Below are 26,290 nucleotides of genomic sequence, written 5' to 3' on the forward strand. Positions count from 1 at the left end.
CTGAACCTTGAAAGGAGTTAACGGTTTATAATGATGTATCACATGTCGGTTTGGGATGTGTGCTGATGCAGGATGGTAAGGTGGTTACATATGTGTCTCATCAGTTTAAGACACATGAGGTGAACTATCCGACGCATGATTTGGAGTTGGCTGTCGTAGTCTTTGCATTGAAAATCTGGAGGCATTATCTGTTTGGTGAGAAGTGTATCATCTACACTGATCACAAAAGCCTCAAGTATCTCATTACTCAGAAGGAGCTGAATCTAAGGCAGCGAAGATGGGTTGAGCTGCTTAAGGATTACGACTGTACCATTGAGTACCACCTAGCAAGGCTAATGTGGTGGCCGGTGCATTTAGCCGTAGGGATATGACTGATCTGAGAGCGATGTTCACTCAACTTAGCTTGTTCGACTATGGGAGTTTTTTGGCTGAGCTTCAAGTTAAGCCAACTTGGATCAAGTAGATTAAGGGTAGAAAACTAAAAGATGAGTCTTTGGGTCTTCGGTTCCGACAGATTGAGAGTGGTAGCACTACGGACTTTGGGTTAATCTTTGAGGGTGTGTTGTGTTTCTGAGGCCGAATATGTGTCGAATGATTCAGACTTGGGGCAGTCTATTTTGAGAGCGACGCATAGTAGCCCTTATTCTATGCTATGAAGCGAGAGGTTACGGATTTTGTGACTAGATGCCTGACTTGCCAGAAGGTTAAGGCTGAGCATCAGTTGTCTTTGGGATTGTTGCAGCCGATTAAAATTCAGCTATGGAAGTGGGAACTAGTAATGATGGATTTTTTAGTGGGTTGCCTTTAACACCCACTAAGAAATATTCAGTGTGGGTCATCGTGGATCGATTGACTAAGTCTGCACACTTCATCTCAGTTAGAATAAATTATTCTTTGCAGAAGCTGGCGAAGCTCTATATTTCTGAGATAGTGAAACTGCATGGGGTACCGATTTCGATCATCTCTAATAGGAATCCTAATTTCACGTCTCAGTTTTGGAAAAAGGTGCATGAGACTCTGGGTTCAAGGTTGGACTTTAGTACTGTGTTCCATCCTCAGGCCGATGGTCAATTAGAGAGGGTGATTCAAATATTGGAGGATATGTTGAGGAGCTTTGCTATTGATTTTCGAGGTAGTTGGGAGGATTATTTGCCGTTAGCGGAGTTTGCGTATAATAATAGCTTCCAGTCTAGCATCCAGATGGCACCTTACGAGGCATTGTACGGTCGTAAGTGTCGCACTCTTTTATGTTGGACTGAGTTGGGCGAGCAATGTGTTCTGGGTCCTGAGTTGGTTTTTGAGACAGATGATAAGGCTAGATTGGTTCGGGATCGTTTGAAAGCGGCTTCTGACAGGCAGAAACCTTATGTGGATTTGAAGAGGCTTAAGGTCGAGTATTCTATAGGGGACTTCGTTTTTCTCAAGGTCTCACCATGTAAGAAAGTACTAAGGTTTGGTCATAAGGGCAAGTTGAGCCCTAGGTTTATTGGACCTTACCTTATTCTAAAGCGAGTGAGACCAGTTGCTTATCAGTTGGAGCTACCTCTGGCGTTGGATCGTTTCCATGATGTTCTCCGTATCTCTATGTTGAGGCGTTACCACTCTGATTGTAGTCATATTATCCCTGTTGAGGGGATTGAGGTTAGGCCAGACTTGACCTTTGAGGAGGAGCCTGTCCAGATTCTGGATCATGACGTAAAGGTTCTGAGGAGGAAGTCTATTCCTTTGATGAAGGTTCTATTGTATAATCATAGCACTGAGGAGGCCACGTGGGAGCCTGAGGATACGAAGCGTCAGCAGTATCCTTATTTGTTCTGATTAGGTAAATTTCGAGGTCAAAATTTTCTTTTAAAGGGGTAGAGTTGTAACGCATCAGAATTTTTATTTTTGTTCTTGCAAAGGTGTGACACAACTATGTATCTGCTTCAGTGGTTAAGTGTTCTGGGTGTGTAAGAGGTCCCAAGTTCAAGCCAGGACTTGGGAAAATTTTGGTATTTTTATGAATAAGCCCTATCTTTGATCAGTAGGCTTTTAAGTAAAAGATGACAAATAATTAATAGAATGGGCCTGCTGGTCTGGTGGATAAATGGAGTGTTGGTGTGAAGGAGGTCCTGTGTTCAATTCCTTGTGATGGCGTGGAGATAGTATTTTTGCTCCAATTTTGACTAAGAGTTGTGTTGGAAAAAATTCTGAGTAGTTGCATTTTAGTGAGTTAATAAGGAGTGATTTTAGGAGATAATGTGGGAGAGGTTATCAGAAAATAATTTGATTAACTTTTAGTTTTAGAAAAAAAAGAGTAGAGTTTCAGTTTTCTCTCAATTTACCTGAACTTTTTCTGACGTTTTCTTCTTCTTCTTTCCTTCCTCTGTCGATTCTTTCCCCTAGTTGCTGCCGAAATTTCCATTATTTTTCCCCTTTCGTATCTTTCCTTATTTTCCAATTGATTTGGTTGTTCGTTTTTGGTTGCGTGTGTTCGGCCAGTAACGGTTTTGTCTATTATTAATCGTTCTTGGTTAATCACTAAAAGAAGGATTCATTTTTGGTGTTTAGGAGTTAATCAAGGGGCTGGTGGTTTTGAATCGACGCTGTGATTGTGCGAGTCATGGTTACTCAAGCGAGGTAAGAGTTTTGTTAGGTTTTTAGTCGAGTTCCTTCCAAAATTGGTTGATTGAAAATGAATTAAGTGATTAATCTAGAGATTTGTTGGTCGACTTTTAGGTTCTGGATGCTTACGGATGCTTACGCATCAGAAACTATAGTAGGTGTGTACCCGAAATGTAGAAAATGAGATTCAGTGAAAAGCCAAAATTGCTTGCTGTCGAGAAATAAGAGAAAAAATAGAAAATGATGTGAAAAATTGTAGAGAAAGGAAATAAGGGTGTAATAAACTTGGAAATCAACATTCTACACTAAAATAGTTTTGGACAGTAGAAGTAGTCTAACTTTGAAAAATCATCAAAAAGTGTTGAAATTGAGTTAGAGGTTGAATAAAATATAAAATTAAATTTTATTGAGTCTATTTTTTCATGGAAGACACAATATAAGCAATGAAATTGTAAGTTATGAGATATATTGAAATTTGTGAGACAAGGTCAGAATGAGTTCGGGTTCCCCTGTTTTGATTTTGGAAAAATCATCAAAAATTGTAAAAAAAATAATTAGGGGCTTAAATTTATATGTTTAAATCCTTATCGAGTCTATTTTTAAGAAAAATAAACAAAAACATCATCCGACTTTCGTACTAAGAGATAAATAATTTTTAGTAGAATTGGGATAGATTTGAAGATTTTACTGTACTTATTTGATAAACTATAAAATCTAAAAATTTTATGGCAGAAAGGTATTTGAGTGTAGTTTCAAAAACATCAAGCGGATCTTAATTTGGAATTCTTTAGCTCAAGATATAAATAATTTAGTGACAATGACTCAAGTAGACAGCTTTGAATGAACATATAAGTAAGTAGTGAAAACATATATGAATATTTAGCTAGCATAGGGTATATTAAAAATGGATCACACGGCCAAGGCCAATTTGGGCCGAATGGGCCACACGGGCACACACGGGCGTGTGGGCCCATTTTCACTAGAATGTTTCGAAGGTTGCACGGGTCGCCCAAGTCGATTGTGAACCTACTGTAAGGTCGGTAAGTGCTACTTAGACCCATGAATGTGTGAAATTGACTAAATGATATCTGTACTAAGCATGTTAATATATGAACCGAATATATGTACTGAAATTACATAATAGCATATCATCCATTGTATGTTGCATTGCATTGGGTTGGGGATTGTTATTCGGAGGAACTGTACTGAAAGACTTTAAGCCTAATTTACTGGTAGCTCAGCTGCAAACTACTATTTTGTGCCGCATTCGGTACTGCTTGGAGTATAAGGATGGGTGGGTTGATTATATCCCCACATGTAGTGTTGGGTTGGACAGAGATGGTGTGTAGAGGCTGGATGGGTAGGATTTTGCTACTGCATAACTGTTACTGATACTGTGATGGACTAAGGCTAAAAAGGGCACTGTGAAAACTGATTGTTTGTTTGTTTCTTCGAGATTACGCACTGAGTTTACGTAAACTCACACTTTTTTGTTTAATGTGCACAGGTAATCCCCAGACTTAGACGGATCGGTGTGATGGAAGACTCAGCGGTGACCACAGTAATTTTTGGACTTCATGGTTTTCAATTTATGTTTTATGATTTAATTATTATTGATTATTTGGGTTGTAATTTAAGGACCCTCTTGGACTTTGGTTTTAAATTTTGGGTTTTTATTTATTTATTTTATTTTATGGATTTATACCTGTTGGTCGTAGGAAATTCGGTTTTCAAAAAGTTAAAGTAGTTTCTAAACGCATGATCACTTAGACTATTTTATTAAAGCTTCCGCAACAAGGGATGTTTCAAAACAAATGTTTTAAATGAATAAAGGCAACTTCCTAAGTTCTAACAAAGGTTTACTAAAGATAATAGCATGGAATGTTTTCAACGTAACGAGGAGGTTTCAAAAACAATATCGTGTGACATTGCCAGATACGGCCATAACGTCTAGGCTTGGTTTGGGGCGTTACATTTAGTGGTCTGAAAGAGCTGAATTTGATATGGAGACGGTGGTTAGAGATAATAAAAGATTATGACATGGCTATTGACTACCACTTGGGGAAGGCTAATGTGGTTGCAGATGAACTTAGTCGAAAGTCATCATTGTTTGCACTTTGAGCGATGAATGCTCATTTGTCTCTTAATGAAGACGGTTCTGTATTAGCAGAATTAAGAACAAAACCTATGTTCCTTCAACGAATTCAAGAGTTGCAAGATAATGATCCAAAATTGGTGTTGAAACAACAAATGGTTCGGGACAAGTTGAGTTCAGAGTATACCATTGATGATAATGGTATGTTACGTTATCACAATAGAATTTGTGTTCCGAATAATTCAGATTTGAAAAATGACATTCTTTTTAAAGCTCACAGTAACATGTATTCCATTCATCCGGGTAGTACAGAAATGTACTGTGATTTGAAAAGAATGTATTGGTGGTCGGGTATGAAACCAGAGATTTGTGAGTTTGTGGCAAAGTGTTTGATTTGTCAATAAGTCAAAGTAAAATATCAGGTACCAACGGGTTTGTTACAACCTGTCATGATACCTAAGTGGAAATGGGAACATGTCACGATGGGTTTTGTATCTAGATTACTTGTGACTCCGAGAAAGAAAGATTCAATCTAGGTGATTGTTGATAGATTGACTAAATCGGCACATTTTATCTCAGTCAGAATAGACTTTTCGCTTGAGAAGTTAGCAGAATTGTATATATAAGAGATTATGAAGTTACATGGGGTTCCCACATCCATTATTTCAGATCGAGATCCGAGGTTTACATCGAGATTTTGGAGTAAATTGTAAGAAGCTTTAGGTACAAAGCTAAATTTCAGCACTGTGTTTCATCTTCAGACTGACGGGCAGTCAGAACAAGTGATTTAGATTTTGGAAGATATGTTGAGGTGTTGCATACTTGATTTTGGAGGTAGCTAGGAAAGATATTTACTGTTAGCTGAATTTGCATATAACAACAGTTATCAATCCAGCATAAAAATGGAACCATTTGAAGCTCTTTATGGAAGAAAATGTAAGACTTCGTTGTATTGGTATGAATTGAGTGAATCCAAGCTAGTGAAAGTCGACTTAATTTGAGAAACTGAAGATAAAGTTTGAATCATCTGGGACAGTTTGAAGGCTACTTCTGACAGTTAGAAATCATATGCAAACTTGAAAAAAAAGTACTACGATTCGGTAGGAAGGGAAATTGAGTCCAAGATTTATTGGACCGTATGAAGTTATTGAAAGAATTGGCCCTGTAGCTTATAGATTAGCTTTGCCTCTAAAACTTAAGAAAATTCATAACGTGTTTCACGTATCGATGTTGAGACGGTATAGATCAGATATTTCACATGTGATTCCTCATAGTGAAATTAAGCTACAACCGGATATGACGTACTCAGAAGAACCAATAAGAATTTTGGCTAGAGAGGTTAAGGAACTACGGAATAAAAGAATACCATTAGTTAAAGTATTATGGCACCGTCATGGTTCGGAGGAGGCTACTTGGGAAACAAAAGAATCGATGAGATTATAATATCCGAAATTATTTTCAGGTAACAAATTTCGAGGACGAAATTTTCTAAAAGGGAGGAGAGTTGTAACAGCTCAATTTTCAGTAGTGTCAAAACCAGTGGTTCGAGACCACTAAACCTGACAAGTGAGCTCGTAAATTTTATTATATAGTGTTTATGAGTCTATTATGAATTTAGGAAGGCTTGTGAATTAGTGAATTGTGCTTTAAAAATATTTGTTAGATTAATTAGCTTTGAAAACGAAGTATCGAAACCTCGATTTTATAAACTGAGCTGTAAATATTTTTATAAATATTTACAAAGTGTCATTAAGGTAGTATTAAAGTTTCGTTAGAAAATTTTATCGTTTTGATAGTTAATTAATTAAAAGGGACTATATTAAAAAAGGTGCAAAACTTGCTAAAGTGATTAAATAGCATAAATGGTAAATAAGGGAGGACTAAAAGGGAATTTAGGCACTCAAGGAATGACTGAGGCGGCATAAGCAGAAAAAAAATCTTGGAATTCGTTGATTTAAGGGAAAAATTGTAAATTTGGTGAAATTAAGCTTAAATAAAAAGAAATCTAAAGCTTTCTAGGCAATTCTTCTTCAATTCTCAGCCAAAAATAGCCGTTAGGGAGCTTCTTAAGCTGGTTTTTATATTTTTACTTCATGTAGGTGTAATTCTTGCTTTTCTCTTGAAATTTTTATGTTTTTTAGACTTTTACAATTATGTCCAACTATCTAATTCATTAGTTTTTGATTCTATGGGTAATTTTGAAAGTTACCATTGATGAGTGATTGATGTTTTTGATGAATTAACATTGATTTGAAGCTTTAATTTTGTTATATGAAGATTTTATCAAGCAATTTCAATAGAAATTGATTTTAGGACCAAATTGTGAAAAATATTAAATCTAAGGGTTTGGTATTAAATTCTATTTATTAAGGGATGTGTAGTAGCTTATAATATTTAGATAATCTGTTAATTGAGAAAAATTATCTCATTTGATGAGTTAATTACTCAGGGACTAAATTATAAAAATTGTAAAAGTTGGGATAATTGTGTAATTTCAAATTTTGAGGGGTATAAATTGTGAAGTGGACTGAAATTTAAATATATGGTAATGAATGAAAAATTTTACAGTCTAGATCAAGAGCTCGTAGATCAACGAGAAAATGAAAATTAGTCGAGTAGTCTCTGAACTATTACCAATTTTACAATCCAACCCACGTAAGTTCATATGGTTATACTTTCATGACTATTTGTTAATTAAGGAATGGTATAATATATTTATTCATATTTTTTGTTCAAATTAAGATTATTGTAAAATTATGAAAATTGAATTGAATGTTTAAAACGGGCAGAACGCAGGATTGAGTACGATCGTTTCGTGGAAAAAAATGAATTGATGGATAAGACCATGGTTGGACCATGGCAATGTTTAAATGTAAGACCATACCTAGGCTATGACATTTTAATGAAAATACCATAACTGGGTTATGGCACCTTGAACGTAAGACCATGGTTGGACCATGGCAGTATAGATAGATGTGTAAGACCATAGCTGGGCTATGGCATTCTGATGATAAGACCATAACTGGGTTATGGCACTACAAATGTAAGACCATGGCAGGGCCATGGCAATGTATGTGTAAGACCATAGTTGGACTATGGCACAAAAAGAACGATGTACTCATATCCGTAAGCCGTTCTTCGATTCAGTAAGAAATGGTAAGAAACTTATGTGATTGAATTGAAAGATTTATAAATTATTATTGATATTGATCTGAAGGAGGTGTGTTTATTGATTATATTGTATTTGACAGGGAAAAATGTATGATTTATTTACAATTTAATTTATTATATTGTATTAAGTTTGGTAAGATCAATGTTTAACCTATTGAACTCACTAAGCTTCATTAAGCTTACTCGTGTTGTTTAATGTTCTTGTAGATTAATGTGTAGTCGGAAGATCGGATCAACACATCAAGCTACACTATCCAGCTTATTCTGGTAGTTTTTGCAATGTAAATTTTGGTTTATATGGCATGTATGGGGTTAGTTTGGCAATGAAATAGTTTGAATTGTGGTTGTGAATATTAAATATTTGTATGTATGTAATTTGTAGTAGAATTTGATAAATCAATGAAATGAATTAAATAGGTAAGCATAAGTAAATGAAATATTTGTGATTTTATGTCATGTTGAGAACATGTTTTAGCTTGTATTGATTGCTTGGTTGGGATATATTGGTGTATGTGAATGTTGAGTGCAGGTTAATATCAAAATGGGTGAGAAAAGTGGCCTTAAAATGACCTATTTTTGTCCACACGAGCATGTGTCCCCTGCTTCTAAGAAAATTTTTGAAATTTTGGGAAAAATTCCTTGAGTACCCGGTTTAGTCCTGATTCACTTCTAAGGTGAATATTGGGCCTCGAAGGTCCATCTAAGTGACAATATGAGTGTTATATGATTGATTTTTAATCTGTGTAACAAATGTTTGGAAATGTCCGTATTTAATTTGTAAAGTTTGGTAATGCTTCGTAACCCTGTTTCGGTAATGGATAAGGGTTAGAGGTGTTACACCCGTGACATATACATGACAAAATCACTTAGTGCATGACTACTTACAAAATCAGTTCACACGTATGTTACAGTGGCAGTTCGTGCCTTGACACAACTTGCACATTTACATGGTCCACACATTGACTCAATTTGCATATAGACCCAGTTCGTGTAATAGCCACAAAGTACATACAAATATAAAAAAAATATTCCATCATTGATGCAATGTATAAATTCATGCATAAATTAATATTAAATTAAAAATGGGCCTTAAACGAGCTTACGAGAGCTCTTGAGTTATCCCGAGCTTGCAAGAGGACCAAACTGAAAACTTTTTAAAATTCAAGTGTACGTATTGATACCAAGGCCAGGAACCAATACCAAATTGACATTCTGTCGTTTTTAAAACACTTTTCATTTGGTAAAGTATCGATACCTTAAACCAAGATATCAATACCTTTTCCCAGATGGTAGAAAATCACATGTTTTTAGTACTTTTCATACCCTAAACTCAGACTCTTTCTAATTAGTGTCTTAGACACCTAAAACCTGTATAAAATCATCTTAAAAGCATACACAAAATTTCCTGTTTGGATAACCTAATAATAAACTAACCAATATACCTCAAAGGCACCAATTCACAACAACTTTAACATACCATTTTAATTAATTAACCATCCAATCCTTTAATTCATTCATGCTCAGTCATGTAACTTAGAAATCGACATATATATACCAAAACATGATAATAAACTTGTGCATATTAAACATTTTCCAATTACATTATAGGCTCAATATCAACTAAGTTCCCAACCGAACTAAGCATAACAAGATAATATGACATCTCCTAAGTACATGCCACATATAACCAAGTTCAAACGATTATAAATCTACCAAATTTTGTCATTCAAATGATACATATGCCATTTAACAAGCTACCATCACATACACATCTTCATATATCGTTTACCATTTCAAAAGTAAACATTAATCAAGGTTCAAACCAAAACTATCATCCCAAAATAAACATATATATTAGCCCTACATACATACCATTTCTGACTTACAACATTCTCATTTGTATAATCATTCCAACTTACTTAACTCAATAAGGCACAAATAATTTTTGCCACACTTCCATTCCAAACTTATATAATTCTAGCATATCATCTACTAATATTAAACATATAATAAATTTAAGCCAACATCCATATACCTTCGTACTTGCCATACAATTCATAATTTATGATTTAGTCCCTTATAAGCCAATATCATCAAAGTTAGAACTAATCTAACTAATAAGCATTAAATATAATCAAACATATCATAAAATTTACATAGTAAGTTCCATATGAACTTACCAGACAAAACAACAACCAGCAAGACGTCGATGACTAATCTGCAATTTTTCCTTTTCCGCGATTATCCTCCAATTGGTTCAATTCCCGATCTAAATAATAATTCATTTCAATTTATTAATTACAAATACATTATAACAACTTATGTTAAGCATGTATTAATTCAATTTCATCTTTTGGATGTCTTCTAAAGTTCTGCATTTTATTCAATTTAGCTCTTAAAACCAAAATTGCTATAACTTTCGAATTTGAGCTTCAATTTCAAAACCAATCTCAATTCCATACTTCTACATCCCTATATTATCTATAATTATAGAAATTTCATACCAATTTTTAAATATTTACTGTAATGCCCAATTTTTGACCCGGACCCACTAAAAATAAATATAACCAATAGAAAAAACCAAAGTCCAAATGTCTATTACATTGACCCAATTTGAAAACCCGAAATTACATGCCCGAAACCCACTAAACAGAGGCCCAGTACACCTAGCCCACTAACCTAAACCTAATGGCCCAATGGCCCAACACCTAGCCTAACCGAGACTAAAACCCTAGCAGCATTTGGCTTCCAATGTTGCAACCACCAAGGCCTTCGTCCCCACGTGCCGAGCCTCTGCCCACGTGCGCGCCTTTGTACGTGCTCCACCGCTGCTTGCTTTGCCTCCATACACGCCACGTCCCCAGCCCTGCTCTCCATACCTGCAAGAGACGAACAAACGAGCAGCAAAAAAATAGACAACAAACGAAAAAAGGGGCAGAAATCGGTAGAAAAAAGAGAAAAAGAAAATAGGAGAAACAGAAGGAAAAATAAATTTGTATTCTTTTCTTTTTATTTTTGGGTTATAAAAACCCCATCGATGTACCCTTTTTCGATACACACGCAATCTGAATACAAAAAAAATATATCAAAAACACCAAAAGGTGATTTATGGGTCCTTCTTCCTTCTCTTTTTTTTTCTTTCGCAGTTCTTTTTTATTTGAGATTCCATCAGGCGTTTATTAAAGAGGTAAATGGTAGCATAAAAAAGTGGAAAGAAAGTACCTTGCCGTCGAATCCTCGCTCTCTCTGTCGCCATCGGAGCCTGAGCAGGGGTTCAGAGATCCGTTTGAAGGATCGATGAGTAGAGCGGCTGGGAAGGGGCTTTAGTTTTTTTATTTTATTTCTGACGAAAGTGTTAGGTTTTTCTTAGGTTTATTTTTGTTTTATTGGTGGGTTTTGAAACGTCACCGTTTGTAGCTAATATGATTGCTTCAAAACGGCGTCGTCTGAGTACCCTCGACCCGCACGGTGACCCGACCTAAGGGAAGGATCCGCGCGTTTTGGGTCTGATGGGATTATTGCGCAACAAGCCCCTTCACATTCGGTTTTCATTCCAATCCAGTTTTTCTTCATTTTTTTAATTATTACTTCAAATTTGATTTAAATTTCATCTAGATCCATGGTGAGACGGCGTCGTTTTCGCTGATGAGATTTGAACTTCTGGATTTATGTGGTCATTTGCTGTTTTGGTCCCTGAGTGTTTAATCGATTGTTAATTTAGTTTGATTTTGTTTTCTTCTTTTAATTTTGGTTGTATTTTTAATTTTTTTCCTTGTTGTACTTAATTTTTAAATATATTTAGATCTTATTTTGATATTATTTTAATATTTAAGTTTGATATCATTTTTAAACTTATTATTAATACAACTTTTAAGATACAATATATTATTTTTTAAAATTGTTATTAATATTATGTAAAATCATCATACATTAGTTTTCTTATTCATTAAACGTTTTAAATAAAATTTTTAGTACATTAGTATTTAATCCAAATATAAAAATTTATGCGTTGATACTTTCATATTACATTATTATATATGTATGTAACTTTAGTAAATTATTTTGAAATATATTTGTATATATGTTTTAAATCTTATGTATAATTTATTTCTTGTAAAATACTCCCTTATATACTTTACTTATTTCAATTTTTTTATGTATATTATCATACATATACTATTATAAAGTTATTTTTTTATTTTGTATGTATCATTTGTTAAAATTAGCATATGTATATTATTTTGAGTTTCTTTTCATGCAATACGTATTTTAAAATTCATTCTTATATTATTATAGTATTCATTTTTCTAACCTTTTTGATATCTTCCAATATTCATTTTTTTAGTCGAAAGCTTGTTATATTTTATTTATGTTATTTCGCTTGGCACTCCTTTTAAAATTGACTATTAATTCATTTAGTTGTTGCATGTTGATATTTGTGTTTGCATAATGTGAGTTTGATATTATTGCCCGCATGGGTATTATATTATATATTCGTATATATTGGTTATTGATGATTATTAGTATGCTTTAGCCTATCAATTATTGTTTTGTGTCGCACATTAACATCCTATCGCATTTTTTTAAATATAGCCGGTTTCGTAAAGCACCAAAATTATTTTTATAATTTTCAAAAGGGCCTAACATTTATAATTCTCGAGAGAATCGTGCCCTAACTTACTGGGCTTCAATTCTTTTCGATGAATTTAGATAATCAAGTGTTGGTTTTATTAAAACTATACAATTGTTAAAATAAAGTTCTTAAGATTTCAAAATGCCGAATCCTAACTTATTGGATACAACGTTTTGTTATCTCAATAAAGGCAATGTTTGATGTTTAGGAATATCGAGAAATTGAACCCTAACTTACTGAATTCCAATTTCTCGATTGACTTAGATAATCAAATAACCTTCTTAAAACATATGATTTTCTTAAAAAAAGGAGATAAATTTAATTTTGAGGATTCAAAATGTTGCACTCTAACTTACTGAGTGTGACGATTTATTTCTTTGAAATAAGTGAGTCTCATTGTCCAATTCATTTTACTCAAATTTTCTTTTCAAAGGATCGTATTTTAAAATCTTTTCAAAATTTCAACATTAAGACATTAAACAATCGATTCGGTACTAATTTTGAGCGTCACGAGGGTGCTAACCCTTCCTCGTGCGTAATCGACTCCCGGACCTTTTTCTCAAATCTCGCAGACCTAAAATTTATTTTTAATGGTGAACCGATCACACCTTAATAAAAGATCGGTGGCGACCCCCCTTTTCATTTTTACAAGTCGATCCTCGTTCTTTTTTTCTTTTTCAAAAAAAAATGGTTTCGACATTACACTTTAGTCCCTATGTTCAAAACTAATAATTTTCACTTTACAAATTAGTCATTTTCTCATTTCTAACATCAAATCTAACCAAAGAATACAAATTTCATCAATCATTCATCAATGACAACATTTTTAAACTTAAACAATTTCAAAAAATAACAAACGAATTAACTAAATCGAAGTATCACGATCTCAAAAATATAAAATTTACAAAAAACTAACTAAAAATGCTTACCATGGAAGGGATAAACGATTGAAGCTCAGTTCTCTTTTTTCCTCCTAAGTTCGGCCAAGAAAAGATGAGAATCAAAGGTGAGTGGTTTTCCTTTTTTCTTTTTAATTGATTTTATGACATGTTATTATTGTTATAAATTTTAAATATAATATAATTTAAATGGTTTTACACACACATATGTCACCAACCGTCCACTATTATTAATAACGACTCAATTTCTATATTAACCCTTGATTTAATTTTTATTTAAGCTTTGAAAAAATAAAAATTTATAGCAATTAATTTTTACTATTTTACAATTTAGCCCTTGTACTAGAATTAATCACTAATTTGGCAAAATTACTTATCCAAAATTCAATTAACCTATATGGTAATTCCGTAAATATTTAGTAAAAAATAATTTTGGGCTCAGTTTACAGAAACAAGGTCTCGATACCTCATTTTCTAACACCACTGACTTTAGAGTCGATACACTTGTACCTTAATTAACTATCCAATTAACAAAATTAAAGGACCAAAATTTAATTAAATTTCATACTAACCTCGTAAATATTAAATAATAATTACGAAATCAAACATCGAAATAGGGGTTCTAAAGCCACTATTTTCTACACAATTGACTTTCGGGTCGTTACACATCAACTCTTTAATTTAAGACATTCAAAGCTTCAAAACGTAGTTGAGAGGACATTTGTTCTAAAAAAGATTTCTCATATTAACATCACCTCAGTATAGCATAAAAAAAGTTGGATTGTACATACTAGTATGTTGCATACTTCATAACTTCATTCATAAGTGGAATTGGGATAATCCATAATTTGAAGAGCACATGGAAGAAGTTCTTCGTAATTTAAATGATACATATTCAAATTTAGATGTTGAATAACTCTATCAAGGACCAACAGATGATAATGAGTATTTGTTAAATGTTAAATAGGCTAACAAATATAAAATGCTAGAGCAATTAGATAAAATTACATATAATGCTTATTTTTCTTTTTATTTTTATAAGTAATTGTATTATCGACTACTTTCTTGGACTAATATATTACATATGATGAATTTTTTTGATTTTTTGTTACTCATTTACAATTTTTTTATTGTACTGATAATTTTTTATAGTAAATATTTTTTTTAAAATATATAAATTATGCAATTATTTAACTACTATTTGTACTACAAAGCATATTGAACTATTCGAATATTTTCATTCAAGTCACTAGACTGTTAATTCCTTTTTCCTAAAGTCTAGCTAGCAAGCTTCAAGCGATGATTTAGCGATCAGTATGGTGGAACAATACCCATTGACGAGTAGAAGAACATATGCCAGGTCCAGGTTGTTCAAAAGGTCGATGTCGAAGATTAGAGAAGAAAATTGTTTGAATTTTGGTATGCAAATTTGTGACATTCAAAACTATTCCATGAAAAAAAATTAAATTGTAGAAGAGAAGGGGAAGTTTATCCTTCCTATTGGTGCCAGAGGTGAGAACAAAAAAAGGTCATACGACAACGATTTTAACAGCCCGGTGATTTAAATAAAAATTTTGAATAATTTAGTGACTATTTTATAAATTTTTAAAGTCAAGTGACCAAAACATAAAGTTGCTAATGGTTTAATGACCTTAGATGTAGTTTACCTTAAAATTTTAACAAAACAATCAATTATTTTTACCTCAAAAAACAATTTAATTAAAATTTAAAAGTTAAAGACCCAAGTGATAAAAAAATAATTAGGGCAAACAAAAAGGGTAAATGTTAGGAAAAAATTATTATATATAAAATGATTTTACTAAATTTAAAAAAAAAATCAAAGTAATTAAAAATTGATTGCAAAATGAAAACAAATAAATAATAAATGTAAATTTATGTCAAGATTTAAACATAAGTATTTTGTTAGCTTTTTTTAATGATAAATGACGATTTGGAGCTTTAGATTAGGGTATGCAGTTTATGTTATGGGTCGTAACTTGGGTCTTATCGGCCTAGTAGCCCATGAATATATAAAATAAAGGTATAATGATAATTTAGCCCCTAATATTTATTCATTTTATTACTTTTGATATTAATTCTATTTTTTGGATTATTTTACTTTTCAATCTTTAAAATTTGGTAAAAATAAAAAGTAATTTTAACAATCTAGTCAACTTTTTATCCAATAACAAATAATTTAATTGAATCTAAAAGTTGAGAAAGTTGATGGCTTTTTTCTCGGTCCTCTTCTCACGAAGGCTATTCTTCATATTTATAAAGTATGATTTCTTGATGTGACATGCTAGGGGTAACTAGAAAACACGCATAATGACATGTTACCCCCCTTAGGCTCGACACATATCCTTAGAGATATCCCTACTGTGAGGTGGTGAGCTAGGAGCTAGAAGACAGCGAGCTATGGAGTGGCTGGTGAGCTAGAAAGTGGTGATGTCATCTTTCCTTGATTGGGTCTACTCTAGGTCACCAAGGCAGATCAGATCTTGGGCCAGGTTGTGATTTATTCTATAACAATTTGTCCCTCACCTTGTCTAAGAAGAGTTATAAAGTGACTCTATGAGACAAGCATCTCAAGTGCGTAACTAGAAGCTTACCTCATAATTTTTAATTTAAAACTTACTATGAAAGTTTTTTTATTTGACAATATGGTACAAGAGTTAAAAGATTATTGGGGAATCGATTTTAAGGAAACTACCCTGGAGACTGCATACTGAAACGACTTGTTGGCTTATACATACTAATCTATTTTTGATTTGTTTTGGTTTCATGTATGTCTAATTTCAAATGAATTGTAGCGTGCTTTTTTGTTTATTTTTACTATCAAGTTGTTGTTTGCAAAAAATATGATATTATTTAACTGTGTGAAATTTTAATTGCCAAGGATAAATTGGTAGTGTAAATGATGAAGTATTTAAATATGTAAGCTAACAAAATACCTCTACGAATCCAATTTTTCGATTTAACTCGTAACATTGGGTATAATGGATGAGTTTGACGAACTGTATTGCGAAAATATAGCGAGTTGTAGAGCAAAAATACGTGAGTTGTATTACGAACAAACAACTGTCTATATTGCGAAAGCGTGCAAATATAGTAAGCTGCATAAAAAAATGCGTGAGCTATTCAGCAAAAAATTACGCTAGTTATGCAATAAAAACTTATGCGAACTCTACAGTAGAAAATTATGCGAGCTATGCAACGGAAAATTATGCTAGCTGTGCAGTGAAAAATTATGCTAGTTGTGCAGCAGAAAATCATGTGAATTGTGCAACGAAAAATTTTGCTATCTATGCAGCAAAAAGATTTATGCTTACTGTGCAGCAAAAAATTATGTTAGCAGTGCAACAGAAAATTATGCTAGCTGTGCCGCATAAAATTATGTGAACTGTACAACATATATTATGCTAGCTGTGCAGCAAAAAATTATGCGAACTATACAATAGAAATTTATGTAAACTGGTGACCTACTCGATAAAAATGCGCGAGCTATGCGGGAGTTACTAGTTGCGCAGGAAACTATGCGAGCTGTAAAAGCCCGTTTTTTTGGGTCAAATCATAACAGTGGTTTTGAGACCATGAATCTGATGTCTAAAAATTTATTTCATTATTATTTTAATAAGTACAATATGATATTATGATTGTGTAAAAATTTCGTGAAGAAATTTTATCATTTGGGTGCTTAATTTGATAAAAATAACTAAATCGCGTAAAGTGCAAAAGTTGTGTTCTATAAGCTAAAGGTGTCAAATAGCTATAGAACTTTAAAGTAAAGGTCCTTATGTGGCAAATAGCCCATTTATGAGTTAGTGGATGATATTGGAGTGGCATTTGGTGTAGTTAGTAATGTTTTTAAACGTTAATTTTGGTATTTGATAATAAAAGATAAAATAAATAAAGCAAAGTTAATTATCATCTTCGTTCATCCAATTTACAACTGAAAATGGAGTTTGAAACAGCCATGGATGGGCTTGACTTTCGGCCATGGTATTTTTGCTCAAATAGGTATGGATTTTGATATATTTTTAATGATTTCTACGTTTTTGAGATCGTTGCAACTAGTACTAGCTAGCCCGTGTCTTCGATTTCAAAACTGTTAAAGATTTTGATAGTTGCCATTGATGAGCTTATGTATTCTTTGATGTTTAATGGTGAAATATGAATATTTGATGTTAGATTTTCATATTTTATAAAGTGATTTTTTGATAAAAATGCAAATTAGGGATTAAAATGTGAAATATTGAAATTATGTGGTTAAAAGTGTGGTTATTTGGAAAATGTGGGCTGCTAAGGCAATAAGAAGAATTCGGCTAAGCATGGGTAGGATGAAATTGCATGAAATTGTGATTTTATGTGATAAGGACTAAATTGCAAAAATGTGAAATAATATGGGAAAAAGTGTAATTTTTCCAAAATGTGTAAATTGTGTTAAATTGAATGAATTAATGATTAAATAAGAAAATTTTGTTATTAAATAGATTGAGAAAAATGATATTCGAATCTAGAATGGGGGAAAATAAAGTATCAGATTAGTCGACCTAATTTGTCATTACAGCAAACGAGGTAAGTTCGTATGCTAATAACGTATTTAAATTGTGTTATAAATTCTTAATTATTATTGAATTGAATTGAATGATGAATGGTCATGAATACGAGCCGAAATCGACAGAGTTACGACATCCAAAAGCCCCGTATGAACCTTAGGAATAGAATAGGATACAAATGTCATGACATTAGGATTACTGAGAGGTGATAACATGTAAGACCATGTCTAGGACATTGGCATTGTATTGTGATTACATGTAAGACCATGTCTGGGACATTGGCATCGTTATATGATTTCGTTTAAGACCCTCTCTGGGACAGTGGCATCGATATGTGATAACATTTAAGACCATATCTAGGATATGGCATTGTATGAGCTATTATGATTTCTGAGTATCCTTAATGATTCCGAATGGTTCAACGAGCAAAGTTAAGACGATAATGAAAGTACAATCGAATTAAGTGATACAGATACATACAAAACCTAAATAAGAATCAAATGAAGGTAATTTAGTAAGTTCTTAGTGTATCATGTATATGAAATATGATATGTGTTATGAGGATGTATGGAAATGGAAATGAAATTTTATGAAATGTATGAATGAAATGCTATGTGAGTTAAATGCCAAATTGAAGCATTAATGGATGAAATGTTGGTTATATGCATATTTGAGACTCTAACCTATTGAGGTGTATGTGTGATAGGCATTTGAATATTCGAGTTGGACATATTGATTTAATTGCTTAAATTATGCAATGTGGTAAGTTCGTATAATTAGAATCGAACTTTCATTTAATTGCAATTGTATGAAATGAATATGTATATATATATGTGAATTGAATGGTTGAAATAAATGATATTGAATTGCTTAATTTGAAATGTATTGAGTAATACCGAGCCCCATTTGAACTATAGAAAATTGTAGGATACGACTGACATGTCACTAGGGTTACCGTTTTGGTTGAGCTCCTGCATTTGTTGCGAAGTCACCACAACTCGTATGAGCTTACCGATATATCAGCTCTTATGAGCTTATCGTTTTAGCTCGATAGAGCTTACCGTTCTTCAGCTCAGAATGAGCTTACCGATCATGGCTCGAAAGGGCGAAAATGATAATGAATTGATGGATTACCGATTAATGCACATAATGTGTATCACCCGAGTATCCTTTGATGTTTCATTAGGTTTAACGGACATTATACTGTTACCGATTATATGATTGAGAATAAATTGAAATATGATCTATATGAATTTTATAGATGATATGTGAGATATGAGTTATAGTTGTTTTAACTAAATATACATATGGCACATAGTGTGCGAAATATCGTTATTTGATGATAATTCACTTGGCTAAAGAAAAGGTGATGAATATTGAATTGAATAAAGTATATATATAATTGCTTATGCATATGAAAATGTGAATGAATTGATAAGAAGTATTCAAACTATACGTGTTTTGAATGAATAAACTCATGAAAATATGGATTAACTATGTGCATGAATTTGAAATAGAATGGTGCAATTATATGAATTATATCATATTTTGAATAATTGTTTTAAATGTGGTTATTTAATAACATTAGTTTATTTTCATACGAGCTTACTAAGATTTATAGCTTTCTTTGTTTTCTTTACTATGTTTATAGAGTTTCGGAGGCTTGCTCGGGTTAAAATTCGTCGGAGATCTCATCACACTATCCAGCTATGGTTTGGTATTTATAAGCTTTGTGATATTGGTTATATGGCATGTATAGGCTTGAGTCTTTTTTATAAAGGTTTTGGTGATGGTTCAAGATTACCATTTGGTCATTCGGTATATGATAAGTATTTACTTATGAAAGGAATGTTTTAAATAGGTTTGAATGTGAAAATGTGTTGGTTTCCATATTAATTGTAAATTGTCCGATAGGTCCAGTAATGCTCCATAACCCTGTTCTAGTGACGGATACGGGTTAGGGGTGTTACACGAGCTATGCTGCCAAAAATATAGTACTTTTCTAAAAGCTTTGTAACTTTAAAATTGAAAGTAATAAATTGACGAGTCACATAAGCATGTTGTTATATTAATTTTATGAACCGTATGAGAAAGTTGTGATCTCGAATCAACAACTACAAGATTCTAAAAATCCTGAAAGTGCTAGGTTGCGATCTTAATTCGGCAAACCGTACGAGAAAATTGTAATCTTAAATCGACAACTAAAAGATTCAAAAATCCTGTAAGTAGAGTAAATGGTTGCGGTCGTAAATCGGAGAATCATAAGATTCTTAAAATCTTGCAAATGGGAGGTCATGATTGTAAATCGACAAACCATAAGATTTTGAAAATCTTATAAGTGGTGTAAATAGTTGCGATCGTAAATCGGTGAATCGTGAGATTTTGAAAATCTTGTAATTAGAGTAAATAGTTGCGATTGTCAATCGACGAACCGTAAAATTTTGAAAATCTTGTAATTGGAGCAAATGGTTGCAGTAGTAAATTGACAAACCGTAAGATTTTGAAAATCTTGTAAATGGGAGGTCGCGATCGTAAATTAGCAAACAGCGAGATTTTTAAAATCTCATAAGTAAGAGGTTGCGATCGTAAATCGACAAACCGTAATATGCTTGTACTTATCAGCTAACTTGAAACTATAACAAACGATGGAAGCAAGCCTGATTCATTCACTTAATTTAGTGTGTTCACATAGTATTTCTGTAGATGACGAGCGTTCCAAGAGTGAGAATGTATCCAAAGGAAAGCAATTAAGTGCGAGGATGTATCCAAAGGAAATGAATTCAGGAAACTTAACTAACTAAAACTAAGATATAAAAAGATAGACTGAATATCACGTAATGATATTGTGAAATACCTGGTTGCACTTTGGCTAACTCTTTTTTACTCATTTCTCTAGTTCTTGTTCTATCTCCCACTTTGTATCCACAAACTTTGTAAGGCGTACCCTGACTACCCAAGAGCACTCGGCCACCTTCTAGCTCGACTATCTTTCTGGTGAAAGGACTGTGAGTTTACCTTTTTATTTCTTCTGCTTCGACAAATTTGTAAGCCCTTTCATAGTGGTCAGCGAGGTTCTACGGCCTGTTATTGGTGAACGAATACTGAACATGCTCATTCAATACACCCATGATGAAAATGTCAATTACCCACTAATCTTCCATTTTTTTTATGTTCAAGGTTGTTGCATGAAAACGCTTTAGGTACTTCTACAAAGAGTCTCATTCCCTCTACTTGACTGGCATTAAGCCTATTAGCGTGCTCATGATTGTTATGTGAGCGCAAAATCTTCCACAAAACATCTGACCTACCTGTGTAAAGCTCCTAATAGAGCCCCGGGGCAAAGATAGATATCAATCCTTGGTGCTTCCTCTCAAAGTCGTAGACAAAAACCTTGCATTCTGCAGTATCTAAATTCTCTAGGAGATTTATATAGTTATTGTACCGCATTAAATGAGTTCATGGATCTTTTTTCCCTAAAAAATTACTTTCGACACCTTAAATTCTGGGGGTAAACTTACAGTTGCAATTTTTTGGGCCAAAAGGTTGTTGGAACAAAAAATTAAATTCGTATCTTGGACGTCTAACTGTAAAGCAACTTGGAAATCTCGAAGCAAATCGTCCACCTCATGCTGCCACGGCCTTGCATACGTTCTATAGCCCTCATCTTATAGAGGCATAATGTTATCATGATAGCCTCAATATCTGACTGCATCTTCAGTACCCTTTCTTCATTCTGCCTAAGTTGCTTCTGATGGAAAATTTGTTGTTTCTCATATCTAATGTTTTGCTGAGACATCTGCTCCTTTAAAATACGTACTTCCTCTTATCAGCTTACGAGCTGCTATTGGGAAGTCTCCTGGTTATATGGGTTAGAAATCTCCTATTCTGATGGAAAATTAAGGTTGAAAGCACGGTGGGTTTCCTGCTGGTCAGAGTTGCCCAAGTTTTCGGGTCGTTTTGCGAACCAACTTGCGAAGAGGTCGAGTTTATCGGGACGATTACTAGTTTAACAACCCGTTTTTTAGTGGTGTCAGAAATAGTGATTTTAGGACCACAAATTCGAAAAGAGAGTTCTAAAATATTATTTAGTAATATTTATGAGTCAAGTATAATATTGTTGAAATTTTAGTTTAATAAATTTTGTTAATTGAAAGAATAATTCGGTTTAAGTGATATGTTCCTAAAGTCAAGTGGTTTTAGAAAATGAGGTATCGAAACCTCGTTTTTGTAAACCAAACTCGTAAAAATTTTTACTGAATATTAGTGGAGTTACTATTTAGATATGTGAAGTTTTGGTTCAAAATTTTTATTGTTTAATTTGTTAATTAAAGAAAAAGGACTAAATCATAAAAAGTGCAAAAGTCAATCGCTATTAGTTTAAAAGGGCTAATTGAATACAAATACTTAATTGGGTGGTTTTATATGGAAATTAAGCCATAAAATTGATAGTGGACGGTATTTGGTAAATTTTATAATGAAAATTTAATTAAATTAAAGTTAAAACAAAAACATAAAAAAATAAAGCACCATCTTTTTCATTTGGCTTTTCCCACCTGAAACTTCATTATTGCTAGCTTAAGAAATTCGACCAAGCATATAACCTTGCATGTAAGCTAAATTTCTATCCGTTTGTCGTAAATTTTATGTTTTTGAGATCGTTACAACTAGGTCCAACTAACATGTACCTTCATTTTTGAAACTGTTAAAGATTTTGGATTTTTCCATTAACGAATCTTTGTTATTGGTTGTTGATTAAGACTAGTTTATAAACTAATTTTTGATAGTTTAAGTTAAAGTACTAATTTGATGAAATGTTAAAATTGGCATGGAAGTTTGAGGAATGTAAAAGTTCAGGAAATATGTGTAAATAATGAAATTTTAAGGGTCATATGCATAAAAGTGAGTTGGAATATGTATTTGAATTTGATAAACTTGAATTTAATTATTATAGATTAAGATTTGATTCGTACGGAGGATAATCGAGGAAAAGGAAAAATTCTAGAGTTGTCCCTATGAGTCAACCGTTGGTATATATTAGGTAAGTTCGTATAAGGACTAAGTTATTATGTGTTATTTTGTATGTAATGTTAATAAATATTATGTTACAAATAGATTAGATTAATAGTTGCATAATATTTTGGTAATATTGATCAAAATATGATGTTGAGCAATTTGAATAACATAATGCTTTGGTTTGGATGAAATATTCAAACATGGTATTATGATTAGGAAATGTATATTTGGAAAGGATATAATGGAATGAAAATTATGGCTATGGATATGTAAACTAGTCTCGTTTGAACCTCGTGAATACTTAGGATACAAATGGCATGTCATTAAGGAATGTGATAAGCTATAAAATTAACATATTTTAATCTCATTCTTAATGCGTTTTTGGATTATTAATTATGTAAATTAGTGAATCTGATGCTTCTAAACTTTTAAATTCATATTTCTATACTTAGGAGAGCATTTAGGAGCGAAAAGAGCAAAAAAAAACGAGTCAAAATCAGACAAATAGAGTTGTTTCCAGGATCCACACGGCCTTGGCATTTTCACACGGGCTGACCACACGCCCGTGGGAGCCACACGGGCTAGCCACACGCCCATGTGCTAGTCCGTATCGATATCGCACCCTTCTTCCCAAATACACGAAAAAAAACCCAATTTTTAGGCTTTTTGAGCATTCTAAAGTCTATAAATACCAATTAGAAGAAAACCTAAGGGGTCACTCAGAGAAGATCGAAGAAAGCACTCGAAGAACGCCATCGAAATCAACTTAGAAGAGGATCTCCCTCAAGATCGAATATCTCCATTTAATTTCTTTCGAAGTTTTATTGAGTTTCTTTATGTCTTGTGGTTATTCTGACTTTGAGATGTTTTCATTTAGGATTATGAACTAAATTCCCTAGATACCTAAGGAAGATGAAACCTATGATGAATCTTATTATTTGATTTGTGATTTACGCGATAAATACTTGATTCTTGTTCACAATTATATATGCTTATTTCTTGTTTTAATATTTCTAAAATATTAATTCAAGTTTAATGTGCTTATTTCAGTGGAGCAAAAGTCTATGCTTAAGAGTAGATCTAGCATAATTGAGTGGAGTTTTCAATCTAGATACGGTATATTTTCAATAAGAAAATTGATAATTTTTATGTTTCTACGTAAGTACATCCGGTGATGCAATGTGATACAAATAGAGGTCAAATGAACAATCTAGAATGTTTACCCTTTGCTCCTAGCACAGAGATAGAACAAATCAATTATATGGGTAATAATTTTAGGCCTCAAAATAACCTTTATAGTAATTATTATAATGCAGGTTGGAGGAACCATCCCAATTTCTCTTGGGGTGGTCAAGGAAATCAAAGAGCACAACCCCCTCCAGGCTTCCAACAACAACCTTACCAACAAGAGAAGAAGCCGAAACTTGAGGAGATGTTGACCAAGTTTATCTTAGTTTCAAAAACCCGCTTTCAAAACACTAAAGCAGCACTTAAAAATCAACAAGCGTTAATTCAAGAGCTCGAGACCCAAATAGGTCAGCTTACTAAGCTAATCTCAGAAAGACCACAAGGTAGCTCACCTAGCAATACCAAAACTAACCCAAGAGAGCAACTTCATGAAATTACTGTTCGAGATGAAGAAGGGTTAGTTGAATCTAAATCAGAATCGAGGTAAGAAAGTATGGTAAGTAGCAGTAAGGCCGAGGTAAGTCAGAATGAACAAAAATCAGTTGGTAAAGAATATAAACCTCGAGTGCCATATCCTAACGCGACAAAGAGAGACCACACGAACGAACAATTTGGTAAATTTCTTAAACTTCTGAAAAAATTACATATTAAGTTACATTTTATTGAAACTCTTTCGTAGATGCCCAATTCCGTTAAATTTTTAAAGGAGCTTTTGGCGAACAAAAGGAAGTTAGATGATTTGTCACATGTAGAACTAAATGCAGTTTGCGCAGCCATATTGCAAAATAAACTACCCAACAAATTGAAAGATCCAAGGAGTTTTATTGTTCCTTGTTTAATTGGTAGTTTGAATATTAATAATGTTTTGGCTTATTTAGGGGCTAGTATTAATGTCATGCCTTATAAAATGTTTAAGCAATTAGGTCTTCGGAAACCCAAAAAAACTAGGATGAGTATTCAATTAGCAGATAGAACCATTAGATTTCCTAAGGGTATTATTGAAGATGTCATTGTAAAAATTGATAAATTCATATTTCCAGTTGATTTTGTTGTTTTAGACATGGATGAGGATAGTGATGTACCTCTTATTCTAGGTCGGCCCTTTTTATCAACTGCTAGAACTATTATTGATGTTGGCATGGGTGAATTAGTACTTCGTGTAGGTGACGAAACGATTACTCTCCAAGCTCGTGATTTGGTTAAGACATCTAGTGATCGAGATGATTTTACAAGTTCTGTTAATATGAGTAACCATGTGATTCAACATTCTTTACAGGAAACACCTCGGAAAAACACAATGGAGCCACATTCCAGTCCATGCGACAAAAATAGAACGACTCATGAAGAACGAATGTTACAGATCGATGAACTAGACGAATGGCGGACACATGTCAAGGAGAAATCAAGAATTCACGATGCAAAACCAAAGCGACGCCATGATGAGCATGTGGATGGAACAAACCAATTTACGGTAGGAGACAAGGTACTTCTAGATAAAACGGATCCTCGAATTGTCATTTCGGAGCTTGATGCAAACGGATCAAATCCCTTTACGGTACTGAATGACTTCCTATACGATACAGTCGAGGTAACTCATTCTGAATTTGGCACATTTAAGGTAAATAGTACTCAACTTAAACCTTATGTTGATAATAGAATTGATAACGAGAAAGAGGAGTTTCGACTCCGTGAACCATTGTGACCGTGCGAATATGAGGTAAGTCGAGTTTAGACTTTAAATAAGTGCTTCTCGGGAGGCAACACAAGGGTTAACACTGGTAATTCTTTTAATTTTATTTCATGTTATTTTTAACTACTTAATTGTCAAAATTTTAAAAAAATTAAAAAAGGTGTTTTTGACCCACACGGCCTAGACATACGGGTATGTTCCAGGCCGTGTGCACTATAAGGGGTTCGACAGTGAGTTACACGGCCTGGCAACATGGCCGTGTGACCCACATGGCCTGGATACATGGGTATGTCCTTAGCCATGTGGATACTGGGACTTAAATTTTCAAAAATTCGATGATTACGTGGCCTAAAATGACACATACAACTTGGCGACATGGCCATGTGACCCACACGACCTGGACACACGGGCATGTCTTAGGCCGTGTGAAACTTGGAG

General features: G+C 33.3%; 1 protein-coding gene across 1 annotated transcript; it reads left to right on the forward strand.

Annotated features, from left to right (window-relative positions):
- The first annotated feature begins 759 nt into the window (after positions 1-759).
- Positions 760-2,781, forward strand: LOC107907819 (uncharacterized). The gene is made up of 4 exons (XM_041099974.1): positions 760-1,066; positions 1,307-1,734; positions 2,551-2,619; positions 2,719-2,781. Exons 1-4 carry the CDS (start codon positions 760-762, stop codon positions 2,779-2,781), a joined length of 867 nt encoding a protein of 288 aa, XP_040955908.1.
- Positions 2,782-26,290: the final 23,509 nt, after the last annotated feature.

This window comes from Gossypium hirsutum, chromosome D08 (genome assembly GCF_007990345.1).
Source record: "Gossypium hirsutum isolate 1008001.06 chromosome D08, Gossypium_hirsutum_v2.1, whole genome shotgun sequence".
NCBI classification, from domain to species: Eukaryota; Viridiplantae; Streptophyta; class Magnoliopsida; order Malvales; family Malvaceae; genus Gossypium; species Gossypium hirsutum.

Coding starts and splice junctions, on each gene's coding strand:
- LOC107907819 (XM_041099974.1), top strand. CDS start 760: ATGGAAGTGGGAACTAGTAATGATGGATTTTTTAGTGGGTTGCCTTTA. Junction 1,067..1,306: donor GTTCCATCCTCAGGCCGATG/GTCAATTAGAGA, acceptor TTTTTGAGACAG/ATGATAAGGCTAGATTGGTT. Junction 1,735..2,550: donor AGTCTATTCCTTTGATGAAG/GTTCTATTGTAT, acceptor TTTGGTGTTTAG/GAGTTAATCAAGGGGCTGGT.